The sequence below is a fragment of the Vidua chalybeata genome, chromosome 1 (genome assembly GCF_026979565.1).
Source record: "Vidua chalybeata isolate OUT-0048 chromosome 1, bVidCha1 merged haplotype, whole genome shotgun sequence".
NCBI classification, from domain to species: domain Eukaryota; kingdom Metazoa; phylum Chordata; class Aves; order Passeriformes; family Viduidae; genus Vidua; species Vidua chalybeata.
The window spans coordinates 18590994-18605298 of NC_071530.1; the positions used below are offsets into that span (position 1 = coordinate 18590994).

The 14305-nt window shown below is 34.6% G+C and overlaps 1 protein-coding gene across 3 annotated transcripts in view; it reads right to left on the reverse strand.

Annotated features, from left to right (window-relative positions):
• MLLT10 (MLLT10 histone lysine methyltransferase DOT1L cofactor) overlaps nt 1-14305 on the reverse strand; it is a 124049-nt gene that overhangs the window by 45031 nt on the left and 64713 nt on the right. For all 3 annotated transcript variants that reach the window (XM_053934963.1, XM_053934954.1, XM_053934944.1), the window contains 2 exons: nt 13402-13657; nt 10817-11386 (listed from right to left, as the gene is read on the reverse strand). In XM_053934963.1, coding sequence (XP_053790938.1) covers nt 10817-11386; nt 13402-13657 — 826 coding nt within the window. The remainder of the gene's footprint in view (nt 1-10816; nt 11387-13401; nt 13658-14305) is intronic.

Here is a 14305-nt window from a genome sequence, read left to right on the forward strand (position 1 = left end):
TCCATTCTAAGCTTACCACTACTCCACAACAGCAAAAAAGCCTAGTGACTTCATCCCTAGGAAGGATATTATTTGCTGTAACCAAGCCCTAAATCCATCAGATTAGGCATTTGTCCGTGACAGTTATCACGCTTTACAAAAAAGAGTGAAAAAACCCAATCAAAACAAATTCCAACAATTTGCATTTGACACTCTTATGTGAAAGCTAACTATATTGACAGCTTATAAGCCACTTTTTCGTTTGAAGGAATGAGGAGTGTCTTTGGTTTTTTGTTTATTTGCTGGGAGGGGGTTCTGTTGAAGTTTTTTTAATTTATTTGCAATCTCTAGTCATTCTTATCTCACAGATGTTCAAAATAAACAAACAGTGGGAAATAGAAATAAACCAAGTCAAGTATGTAGGATCTAACAGGATTACTCATGCAGAAGTCCCAGTCACATGTTCGTATTCTTCAGTTCCATTACCAGTTTCCATGAATCCCTTCTCAACTCAGGTTTCCAGAGCTATACTGGTCCAAAGAACATACATGTTCACTCACTTTTTTTATTACCAAAATTTTCAATTTTTTCCTGTTTCTTAGGCTAATGAGGACCCTTTTCTGAACCTTCTACCACTGCATGTAATTCCCTCTCACAAAAACATATGCAGCAAGCTAGATCACTGTCAAAATGAACAGTTTTCTTCCTGTTTTACTTATGACCTTCTCACCTATCTACCAAATCTGACACCGAAAGATGAAGACGTCTATTTAAAAGCTGAATAAAAAGTATATAAAGAGCAATATGAAGCAATGAGTTTGCATCTAAACTAAGTGTTAAATCCCAGTTTGGTTCAAATGGACAAAAAAAAAAATGGCTTTACATTCAGGATCAGATAGAAGTAGCTTTTCTAACAACAGAAAATAGTTTATTTCACTTACTATTTCCTGCATTACCACCACAAAAGCTCTTGCAAGAACCATCCTGCTAAGAATTTTAACAGCACACTGTGTATATGGTATATCTGTATATCAATTTCCTACAACAGCTTTTCAGGTATGCCTAATATTCTTGAAAGAGAGTTTTATTTGAGTAACCTCCTGGAAATACATTGTTGGCTTACTGCTGCCAATTTTCTGCATTTCAATCACGTTGGGGAGATATATCAAAAATGAACTCACATTCAGATGGATCTACATGCAGATTGTACAGGCACAGGTAATGTTTGTACAGTATCAGGAACGGTGTACAGTGCAAAGGCACTGGGACACACTGCCACTTACTGTCCATAAGGCACATCTTTATGCACATGGAGCTACCAGGGGATCACCTGGCTGCACATCCTCCACTACAGAGCCAGAACTGCGGGGGTGCGTGTGCTGCAGCACTGCGCCAAGTGACACACTACAGTACCACAGGGGACCTGGAGCTTCAGAAAGCTGCTGTTCTTAGTCCTATCACACCCATATAACCTGCTTAAGGAAGAAAAACAAATTACTTACATATGAAGGTAGCATAGGGACTTGATAATCAGACACTTAGCCCTACTATATTTGTTTTAAAAAGCAGTATAGCTCCTATACTAACGTGAGTGTCACATGAATCTCTCCATTCTAAGTCTTAATGGATTTGTCCCTGAGCAACATCTTTCACTGAAAAGCTGAATTATTTTAAGGTAACTAGTCTTTTTTTATGCCACTGTACTATGTTAGCATTTCTATTTAATTTTTTTTTTCTTCTTTTTGAAACTTTACAAGGGAATTGCAGAAATTATTATGATAATCAACAACAGCTCTAGACATCACAGTCTCTCCCCAGATAAAATCCTGAGACAACCTTCAGTTAGTTCAACTTCTGGTACTGCAGCTCTTCACATCAAATAAATGGAAAATTTAAATGCTAAGTACACTTCCTTCTGATTTTAAAACTTGACTGTAGTGTTGTTACCTCTGACTGACAACAACAAAAAAATTTTACCATATGAATTGGACAGTCTTCAGAAAGACAAAAATGTTTCAAGAACTATCAACACATACACATCACTTATTTTTCAGATATATTTGATTTCTGAAAGACTTGAAAGTCTTTAAGATCTGAAAAGGAGAATTTTCAAGGAAGGGTAAAAAACCCTACTGCTCCTTTTATAGTCAAACCTCTTCTCTACCCTCCCCCACACACACTTTTTTATGTTCCCATGTCACCTTTAACAGATTTTATGGAGTTAAAAGACTGATTGCTATCTCACATTTGACTTACAAAGAATGCCATACTCTAGTAATTGACTGCAGATGCTGAAAAATGTTCACATTCAAGAAGATGAATGTTTAATTTTAATATATATATATATATATATATATATATACAAAAAAAACCTCTTAATTTGACACCATTTTGAAAGTCCTTTTTTTTTTTTTAAGTTAAGCCATTTTAAAGGAGGATCTGGGAACTAAACAGTTACAAGTAAGCAAACACTTTAATCTCACTTTATTTTCCAAGCAGCAATAGAACTCAGGAATACATCCTTGATCTTCAGAAAAGGGATACACCTCTAAACCAAATATAAAGTTCTGCAACAAAGACACCCGATAGCATAGAAATCTTAATTGCTTCACAGAGTCTCCTTATTCCCCTGCTGGATTTAAAATTGCAATTTTAGTTTTATAGTAAGAGTTACAGAATTAACATAATCTAAGGACAAAACTGGAAGTTTCAGCACATTTTCTCTTTCTGCCCTTATTTTTTTAATGTAATAATGACAATACCACATACTTTTACTCCATGTATCTGCAAAGATCATCAGCCACTGGAAAAGCAAGCAATTCATTTTCTTCACTATGCAGACAATAGTAGCAAAGCTGTCAGCCTGATCTCATTCATGCAACGTAGTTTATGCAGATTACCCAGGACTAAAGTAAGTTAGTTTTTATCAGGAGTTGAAACCTAACAGCAAATATATACAAGGCACTTTGTAGCCTTATGAGTCAAATATAATATAAAACCAGCAAGTTTACAAAAAGGTCATGAACTTCTCTGAAAACCTTCCCTTACCAAACAAAACAGATTTATAGCTAAATTTGGAAAGTAGTAAGTACAGAAACTTAAGTAGCCTTTAAGCCCTTCCATTTTCTTCTCTGACAGTATAGATACAACTAATAAACAGTCAGTGTAATCATAAAGATACTTACTATGTTTCAAGAAGTTTGTATTTAGATGCCAATTCCACAAATAATTCTGTATGGGCAAAAATCTAGACCTGCAGAATTTCTTGTATTTGTTACTAAATTAATATTTGGGTAGAAGACTCACAAAGCTTGAATAAAAACAGTATTTCAAACAGTTTAGAAAAATTTACATCTTTTTGCTAAGCTGTTTAAAATTATGTCTTTCTCCCGAAAGTAGTAACTACCAAAGTTTTTATTATTTTGTTATTAAATGAAAGACCTAAAAGAGAAGTCAAGAAAATACACATTCCCTTTCCTTATTGATTTTTTTGCTTTGTTGTGGTTTTTTTTAGCATCTGAAATGTATTGCAAGTTCATAATTTAAACATACTATTTGCTGTTGACTGTCAAGAGTATAATAAATAAATAAATAATGACATCTTTTGAAATTTAAATACAAGCTGATACCCAGACTCACCATAATTTGGGAATCTAGTTAAAAGATATAATCTTCAAATTTTCTCTTTTAACCCGACAGACACATTCTCATACAACAATTAACTAGTCATGTAATTTCCACAGCTGCCAAGACCTTCTCTGAAACTAGCAGGCCTTAGCAGCTTGACATGGAAGCTCTATCCTAGTTATTAGAGCTTCCCTTCCCTGGGCCATTATTATTTCACTTCAGAAAGCCCTCCCATCTGTTTTCACTCAAAACCAAAAACTTTACCATTTTTTGAGAAAGGAAAACTTTGCCTTGTTTTAAATCAAGTTTTGTTTCAAAGAGATGTTCCAAGAGCTTCTGGTCTTGCAACACTCACAGGGAGGCTGATTTGCATCTCATGCACAAAACACTGCTTCCATGGAAAGTCAGGCACCACTAGTCAAGAGTGGAACAAGCTGAACATTTCTTGTTTTCAGCAGCCCATACAATTAAGCACTATACTGTACTTTCTATTAGGTAAAAAAAAAAAAAAAAACCCAAACCAAAACCTCAAGAAACCAGAAAACAGCAACTACCAGTACACAGTACACAATTACCAAAAAGATATTGACCAGGAATAGCAGTTCTTTTTGTAGAATAATTACAATCATGCTTCTAAACATTTTTGTGAACTGAAATATTCTCAAAGATATTCCAGGCTAGCAAAGAGCTTCAGACTCTTTGAAAAGCATGTTTTAAAAATATCAATCATTGTATGCCTCTTCTCAATTTTCACATTCATGGTGATATTTTAGGAGGAAATTAGCATCATAAATAAATATAGTACTTTGCTACCTGCAACATGTATGGAGTAATTGCAATTAATTGTGGTGAAACTTTTCTCCTCCTTTTTGAAATGAGTGTCACAGTGATGATAATAGTCTTTTTTTCCCCTAAAGTAAAATCATGTTCTGTTCTCCATCATTATTCAGAAGTCTCAAAACATGTCTCTGTTAGAAGGTTCATTGTTCACTATTTTTTTATCACAGCCTTCTTAATCAAGGAATTCTTATTCATTACATCCAAGCACATTTTTTACAACATACATTTTTAGAAACCACCCTGAACCCTCAGAGCAAGCAGCAAAGACTATTTAACTTCTCAATCCCTGATAAAAGCATAGAACATACTATGCTGGGAACTAATTCTAGCAGACCCATGCTGCCTGAAATTTTACTACTAACTACTGTATTTTGAAATGCATTATTTGCCCAAACTATTTTATATGCTAAACTGATGCACCATGCTACATTTTCTTCTAAAAATCAAAGAGATAATATAGCACCAAACAAGAATCTTTGCAAGCACATTGACTTCTTAGCTCTAGAACTTCCTGCACCTGCAAATCAAATAAATATGTTTGACTAAACTGTATCTTCTAGAAAATACATTTTCAGAACTGAGATTTGTTCAACTATTACTTTCTCTTACTTGATCATGTTTTATTTTTTTGTTAGGTTAAGGGTCATTGTACCAGTTTTCATTTCCTCATATGATATCCATAGTCTGATAAACTCGCTCCTTAGCTATTCTCCAATTATGTGCTTTTTTCCAGTCACTGAATCCTTCTGATAGCTCTTTTCTTTACACAGAGCAAATCACAGAACCATTCAAAGACCAGACACAGTCTGCATGTGGAGCTGCCTTTCTCATTAGCTTGCTGTTTATGCATTAAAACATTTTTAAACACAGCTCAGCACTTGAAACTCAGACACAACTGATTAATCACCTTTATCCTTTTTCTCTACAGTCCTCCTTTCCCCAGAAGGCCATCCTTATCCTGCAAGTATACATCCATCTTTTTAAGATAATCTTCTACTTTAGCTCTACAAACATAACTCTTAGTTTGTACTGCTGACCAAGAGACTCATTTTACCCTGTCCTCATAACCAGACTTTTTCAAAAATTGCAGCATTTTCCAAAAGATTTCACAGACTATTCTGAATTGGAAGGGAACCACAAAGATTGCTGAGTCCAACCCTTTGGTGAATTGATGATCAAAGCTGTGACCTTGGTGTTATGAGCACCATGCTCTGACCAACTGAAAATAAGGGGAAATAACAAAATGAAATAAACATTGGTTTAATAATTCTGTGAACAAAATAAAATTGAAACTTACCTATTAATTACAGTTATTGGAAGGATTTGCTGACTTCCTAGCATTACAAGTCTTTATTTAAAATGTCATGCTGTATCAAGTGAAATGTAGACACCAACTATGCCACTTCTATTAAAAAATTAGGAAATAAAATTAGTCCAGTAAGTTATTTTCCATAACTCTCAATATCCACCACTAATCATTACACCTTTGTATGTCTTAAAATCTTCCCTTCTTCTGTCAGACACATCCTAATTGCATAACATTAACTACTTGTCAGTCTCTCTTATAACTTCACGAGTTTTAAAGACTTATGAAATTTAACACTGACAGTCTAAAAGCATGGAAGTACGAGGTATTCATCATCAGGAAATGTCAATACTTCTGGCTGTAGCTGCTGATAACAACTGTTTTACTTAAGAACTTTGATGCATTTCATTATAATCCCCATTTGCATAAGCTACTTCCTTCATGTGATTTCCTCCGTTACCTGATGAACATCTCCCTGTTTTCTACACCAACAATCATCAATTTTAACATTTTAATCTTGTACACCATTCACCAATCTCAACACCACTTCTGTTCAGCCTCAAATATGAAGAATTAAATTCTCCACACATTGATTTTGCCTTGTATGTCTTCTATACCATTTGCTTAGTCCTTAAAGGCCATTATTATCTATTAGTATCAATTTCTTCTTTATATTCTATCTTCTCTGAATACAAACCGGCTTTTTAACACAGCAAGACTTCTGCTTTGGCGCACTTTGCAGATAAACATAATAGCACAAACTGTTTCAGAATAATTTTTCCTAAACTCTTTCTCCCAGCAGATTAAGCTACTAATTCAAACTTTAAACACAACATCATGAAGATTCGACATCAGTTGTAAGGGACTTCATATCTCAATGAGAATAATTTCAAGTTACTCTTCTACTTTGGAACTCAAGAGTTCCCTTATGTCAGCAATGCAACAATGAGCTTAACAGTACAATGATCTTGCACAGCATAACGTCTGTAACATTGACAAAGGTTTCAGCACTGCTTGAATCAGATGTGAAAGGAGAAAAAAAATGCATGGAACTAATCTGAAGCATTTAGCAAACTCGTATATAAAGCTGAAACTTGACTGCACAAGACAAGATCAACTCAGAGGGACCAGTGCCAAAAACATTAACAATTTATCAGAATTTGAAATACTGCTTTAATAAAATACAATACTGGGTTTGGAGGAGTCTTTTATTCCAAAAAGTGTCTAGTGTTACCAACCAGAGCATACTGAAGATTTGCTAAGGGCAGAAGATATACGGTGCAGAGATAAAAATGTAGAAAGACAAATTCTAATTTCACCTCTGTCAGGACAAAGGAATTCCAGAAGACGGACACAGTAAGGGTGCTGAAACAATGGGCTAACCATTTCGAGGCCCAATTGGTAATTTAATCTTTTCCAGGCTTCTTAAAGAAAAAAAATTGTATAAGCTTTTTTTAGGGTTTACAGTACACATAACGGCAAAAAATCAATTTTACAAAAATTAAAATATTGAAGCAAATAATCCCTTGAAGTCCTTAGCTACTGAAGTTGATACTATACAATTTGTTGTATATTTGAAAACAAGAGCAGAACCGGAAAGACAGAGAAGTGCCTGAAGCACTGTAAGAATTCCAGCAGCAAGTATCCATGCTGAACTTGGAAGACAATTGCACAAGAACTTTATCTACCACGAAAGAGAAACTTCTGATAGTTGATTCTTTCCATTTTACATTTTTCCACAGAAGTCAGAAGGTACTGTACATCACATAAGATGTTCTTTTTCCTGTTGCCGAGGGACTCAAGCTCTCAATGCTTTACAGCACTAGAGTAGACATTTTTAAATACTATTCCTTAGAAGGATGCTGAGAATGAACTTAATTTTGAGAATACAGTTTGGACAGCTTTGACTTGGAAAGTTAGATGGCTCTGCAAAATAGTTCAGTTCAGATGAAATCAACACACACTTTCCCCTATTAAAAGATTTGTATCCTGAAATCACTCAAAGACCAACCCTATTTAGGGTGAACCATTATCAGCTTTATATAACTCCTCCAATAACTTAGGCCTTCTTAGACAATAAACTTAAAATGCTTGTGAATTCTCAAAAAAAAGATAAGTATGGTTGGAAATGAGCTGATATTTACAGAACTTTGGTGGGGTTTTTTAAAGAGGGTACTAGTAAAATGTTATTTTACTGCAAAAATTCCATATCACCCTAACAATTTAAATTTTATTTCATTTTTTAACAGTTTTTTTTTTCCTTTGAATACAGTGTTAAAGTAATGCATAAAGTGTTTCCTGTCAGGTTATAAATACATTTCAGAAAAAATAATAGAGAGCATAAAGATTGAACATTTAAGTTTAACCTTGAACAGATCAGATCTGTTGCATGGCAAACACAATCTGAGTGTATGTGTTGTAACAGCTTCTAATAACACATCCTTATACCACACCAATATTCATGGTACATCTCTGTTATTAAGCAGGAAAAGAGATTCCCCTTTGGACTGGATAAGTTTGGAAATGACAGATTTTTCTACAAAATTAGCTGAATATACTTACTCTGAATAAAACTTTTTAAGAAGACATCTAATTATGTATAAATAGCACATGATGAATCTGTGTTACCTTTTAAAATAAGCTTCCCTTCACACTTCACCTCATTTGAACATTAATTATGAGCACAATTATCATACATCTGTGAAGTCATGTTTTTCATAATTTTTCTGGATCTCAACAAGTACTCTTCAGAAAGCTGAAAGAGAATGATAGCTTCAGACAGCTGCTGTTAGGAAGATTATTTTAAAAAAAGAGGAGGAGATTCTTGCAAAAGCGCCTTGGAAGCTTTGTTTAGCATGGTCTAGCTCATTCCTGATCCAGCTTCTTTGAGGTATCAAGGTAATTCCAAGTAAAAGGCAATAAAAACCTTTTGATTTGAATACTCTGTGTTTTCATTCACTGCATTTACATGCACAAAATCTTATCTGGGGGCTTGGATCAAATACTTTAGATTCACTTGTCGGATCTTGGTATTCAACAATGTAGTAAGCACATAGAAAAGAGAAATATTAGCATATTATATTTGAGAAAATACATGTTTCTGATAATACTGGTAGTACTCCTATGTCCTTCTTCATTGTAACACAAAACTTTGTTGTAGATTGGGTAATTGGGTTGGTAAACCAACAAATGCTTATGATGAAGAAAGGAGAGCACACTACAGCTGTAAGAAAAAGGAGATGAGGGAGAAGAGTACATTACAAAAATAAGCTGTGATTCAAGCAGAAGTTTCTGGACAAATTTAGAGCTTGTGCTCAACAACATCCCATTTCTTTTTCTTCTCTGGATTTTCTTGGTTTTGTTGGGGTGATTTTGTTTACGAATTTTGTTTGTTCATTTATTCATATCCATGTTCTTTGGCAGCCTCAGAGAATACCACTGTTTTAGAGGACAGGTCTAATTCTGGCCCCAAGAATCTTAAATATACTTAACAGATGTGAAACTATAGGCTGAATATCATTATAAAAGTAATAAAACAGACACGGTATTTCCATCCATGTGTTTATTTACAAAGAGTTTAACATTATCACTGGCATTTTCTAGATGGAAGAGATGCAATGGAGAGGACAAAGGAAGCAAGAATGGACCTGAACAGGGAAATGTCTGTTCAAGGAGCTGACGAGAACAGAATATTCTATGACAAATATAAGAGAGGAAACATGGGTCATTCACTTCAAACCAAGACCTTGTACTTCTATCTCCTACCCCAACTAAAACAACAGATAATCCACCTCAAAGAGATCATAAAGGAATAAGAAAGCTCATACAAAATAATCAGAACAGCTATAAATCCGTTAGATGCTCACTGTTCATAAAAGAGGTAAACATGTTCTTAAAACTGTCTTTTAAAAAGAAAGATAGTGAACTACGAAGTTTTGTCATATGCCATTTCTCTCCATTGATTTTAATATAGGAAAAGGATTTTTTAATGTAGTTGCTACTGCTATTGCAATTATTACCCATAATAAAAATGATCATTTGTCTGTATCTAACTGCTTTAAAACAATGTGGCTATGACATCAAGTTTTTAAGTACCTGCCTTGTTCTGAAAGAAATACAGGGTTTTTTTTCTTTGAATTATGTATATTTTAAAAATATCTCTTGCTTATATAGTGGAAGTATACAATACAGAAGCAAGTATTCAAGCTCCATTTCTCTCTTCCCCCAAAACAGAAAAAATAAGGGAAAAAAAAAACCAAAAACAACAACAACAAAAAAAACCACTATAACAACAAAAAGGACAAAATTTTGAAGTTTCAAAAGTGAAGTAAGTTGTTATCTTTTACATCACAAAAGCTTTGAAAGAAACTTCAGAGCAACAAAGACTTTGGTAGATAATAGTATCCTGCCAGGCCATTCCACACACAGGTTTACTGGAAACAGAAAGCCTCTCACAGCCCCAGATGCGCATAAACATTCAGAACAGAGGAAGAACAAACCAGCCAATTTCAATTGCTAAATAGCACACAAGAATATAAAAATGTCATCCAGCTGCACAGGAGTCCAGACTCAGAATATAATTTTACATGTTTAAACTGGTCATTCTGCATGTAGACATTTTGATTTTCAGTTAAGCTAAACTGGGAAAATGGAACTGAGGGACACATTCAGCAAAGCTGACATACCTGAGTACCAATTTTGTTTTCTCTGTGTAACAGAACACACAGACAAAGTCCATACTAACTATCACCTTTTTTTTTAATCTAAACCTGTCACATGTAATTTTCAAAGAACCTATTTACATGCAATTTTTCCCCCTACAGCTTCAAAGCCTGCATTTATATAGGCTCTAGGTCAATAGACAGGTCCATCTACTATAGCCACCTACAGCACAGTGGCACCTATACATGGAACAAAACTTACTTTTCCAACAGTCCTTTTTCCCCCAGTGTGATTTTCATGATACTTTAATGATACTATGTTCCTGAAAAGCATACTCAGAATTATAGCTAAAATAATAAAAACTTATTTTGAGGTAAAAAAACAAATCCAGTAAATGCCTACCTGAACCCACTGGAGATGAACCAACACTAAGACTTTGTAAACTTCCATTCCTGAGCAAAGTTGGAGATTTTTGAAGACCAGAGCTTGTCACACTTCCTGCAGCAGATGCCACAGATGAAGTTGGGGAAGCAGAAGAAACTGAAAGATGGGAAAGACCTTCTTGACTTTTATTTCCTTTAGGTCTACCAGGCCCATGTTTACTTTGCTTATTTCCTTTCCGTTTCTTCTCTGTTACAGTTTCTTCTTCTAGTCCAGAAGTTTGAGCTCGTTTGTATGCTGTAGAAGTAAGGCTTGGATTACTTATGTCTCCAGGTGAGCTGTCAAAGTTTTTAGATTGGGGAACAGCTGCTGACGATGAAGGGAGACCAATTAAGGAACTGAAACAATTGACTCCTCCCTCTTGGCTCCCAGCCTCTCCTTTATGTACATCTTTGGTTGACGAAGCCTGTTGAGAATGTGTGAAACTGTCACTTCGCAGATCTGTGTCTGTAAAACTCAAAAAATCTTGGGGAGACTGAACTGAACTTCCAGAAGATGACTTTATGCTCCCAGGAGTGCCCAAAAAGCTTCCTAAAAAAAGAAAGAAGTACAATTACAGTTTTCCCTGTAGTTGATGAAAACCGATGGGAAGTATTATGATCTTAGAAGAAAAAACTTTAATGTGAAAGGACTTTATGAAAAGCTTTACAAAGAGCTAAAGAACTCTTTAAATCAACTCATTGGATTGGTTCTCCTGCTGATCCTCACTTTTCTGTATATGACTCTCAGATTCCTGTCTGAGATTCAGATTTGCATCTGGGGCACGAACAAGGTGAAAATGAATAAAAGAAGAATAACACCATTGCTGCTATTCCATCATGTTTTGAAACCATAGCAAACACTTGGTGCAAATTGGAGTAGTTTTTTTTTTTTTTAACATACAGATATATAAAAAGAAAGCTGATAGAAATGTGCTATGATCACATATACACTATGCCTGCAATCTCCCTTACCATTCTACCTAAAATTAAGGGTCTGACACAGGTCAAGGGAACAACAATTGGCTTAATTCTCCCCAGCTGAGGAGGAGTTCCACAGAAGACATATTCTTCAAAAGTACAAGAGAGAAAATGAAAAACAGTGTATGGAATTTGCATTTAAAGACTTCTTTAGCACTGTCACAGAACCATAAAGATCTTTTGTGTAACATTCCTTCTTCAGTATTTGGAATGGAGTAATTTCATCACTGTATTACTGCATTCAAGGCAGAAAATGAAGCACTCTTGGGAAATACAAACATCTACTTGCACTGAAATTCACTGATTTTATACAGGTGGGTGTCTGTGGGTGCTGTTTCACAGAATTCAGACTGATGTCAACATCAAGTAAATATTCCTAACTATGATATTAGGTGTAAAAACCCCATGTGCTTTTAAAATTACTGTTTTCTCATTAGTACTCCACTACATTTTGTTAAGAATTCCATTAAAAATAAAATGTACATAAATACAGCTATTTTTAGAAAATTAAAATATCATTGTTTTGTATTTTCAGTAAGTTGTATCACTTCAGTTAATGCACAGTCCAAAAGAAAATACATGCACATAATAAAGATCTATTCTGCAATCTGCAGTAAGATTTTTCTTTAAATGAGGAATTCCAGAAGGCAACTTTCAAAGTTTTGAGAATTTAAACAAAAAAACTTCCTCTCCTTTCAAGTAAAAAACCTGAAATATTGAAAGAGCTCTAGACAAATTTACAAATGTTCACTGCATAAATAATCTCAAAAGGAAAATCACCTTCACAAAGCATAAACAAGTCAGCTACTAGACACTACAAAGAAAATTACTAAAAATTACTTTACACAAGAACTAGTTTGTTGTGTTTCCAAATAATGTTTTAATAATTAATGAATTATAAAAATACTTTTAATTTTTTTAAATAATTCTTCAACTGTGATGAAGATGCCATAATAAGATTTGCTTTTAAGCAGTGTTCATAGTGGATGTAGTTGGTTTTAGCAAGCTCAAAAAGTAACAGATTTTGTACTACCTAAGGCAAATAAACCTCACATACTTTTTACATACTCACCTTCTGTTCATATATTTCAATGACAAAACTATTAAGTAGAAAGGTCTTTCACTCTGAAGAATATAGTATACTTTAGATATTTGCATTTTTAAAAACAATTGAGGGGCCAATGCATCCTATGCATTAGGTAGTCCAGTTCTGTTCTTTAGCCAGTGCTCTGACTAAAAACATGAGTATTACTCCCTTAAAGAGCTAAGACCTCTAGACTCAAATTCATATTAAAGTTTACCCCAGACTAACTTTCTGGCACGTAAAGACATTTCTGTGTGCAGCTAAAGAGAAAACCTTAACAGTCTGAACAAAAGCATCAGTTCTGCCTTTCAAAAACGTACAACCTTATTTTTCATCTTATAGCAACAAACATTTTTACCCTGAAAAAAGTTCGGTTTTTCCCTAAATTGAAATAACATTCTCAGTATTGAGGATAAAAGTTTAACTACTTTTCAAGTTCTGCATACATAAAATATCTAATTCATGTCAAAGCAGAAGTTGTGTTACTGCTTAACAATCAGTACCTTGCTGAAAAGGGCTAGCTGCAGTCACAGTTGTTCCTGGATTTCTTCCAGCACCAGGCTTTCTTCCCCTCTGACCTGAGCTGTGACCTGCAGATTTCTTCCCTTTGCTCTCTGACCCTCTAGCCTCTGAAGAATCTTTTCCACTTGAAACATGTGTAGGAACTTCCTGGAAATTTGCATTTGTAAATCGAGCTGAGGTATCTTCCAACCGCTTCAAGGAGCCTGACATGGAGTTGTTGCTAGTGCTTGTGTACGTCTGGCATTTTAGAAGAGAGAAGAGATTAAAGAAACAAGTCACACAAAAAGCTCTAACAACTGTTTAAAGGACCTCATTCTTTCAAATGAACACAGAAGTGTTCAAATACTACCATAACTAGAAACAGCAGGAATTACAGCAGCTCTGAACTCTGAAGATTCTCAGCAAACAACTGAAATATATAAAACATTTTGTGCAAAAAAATGCATAATGGCTTTGGTTGAAATTTTTACTTCACTGAGGTAAATGGAAAAATCTCATGGATATTGTCTTTATACCCTATTTAAATAGGCTATTGTTATTTTATGCTTAAAATTAAAAATTAGAAAATAAACTTTTAATGCTTTTATTAACATACAATTTTATGTTTTTTTTGTTAAACTGGAAATGTTGTTCCATCAGCAGTGGAACTGTTCAAGGTGTCAAAACCTAAGAACTTGGATTTTTAAGACCTTATAGCCTCAACACCAAACCAAAATCAGCTCCCTGGCATGTGAACCATCCCCCATTCATCCAATTCCTTAAGAATCACCAAGTAAAGAAGACACATGAGACAGCTGACCGAGACACACTTACTTCAAACCCCTCTCTGACAGGTACAAAAACACTCTTGAGCTCCCAATGCAACCCCTATCTAGATTTCTAGCC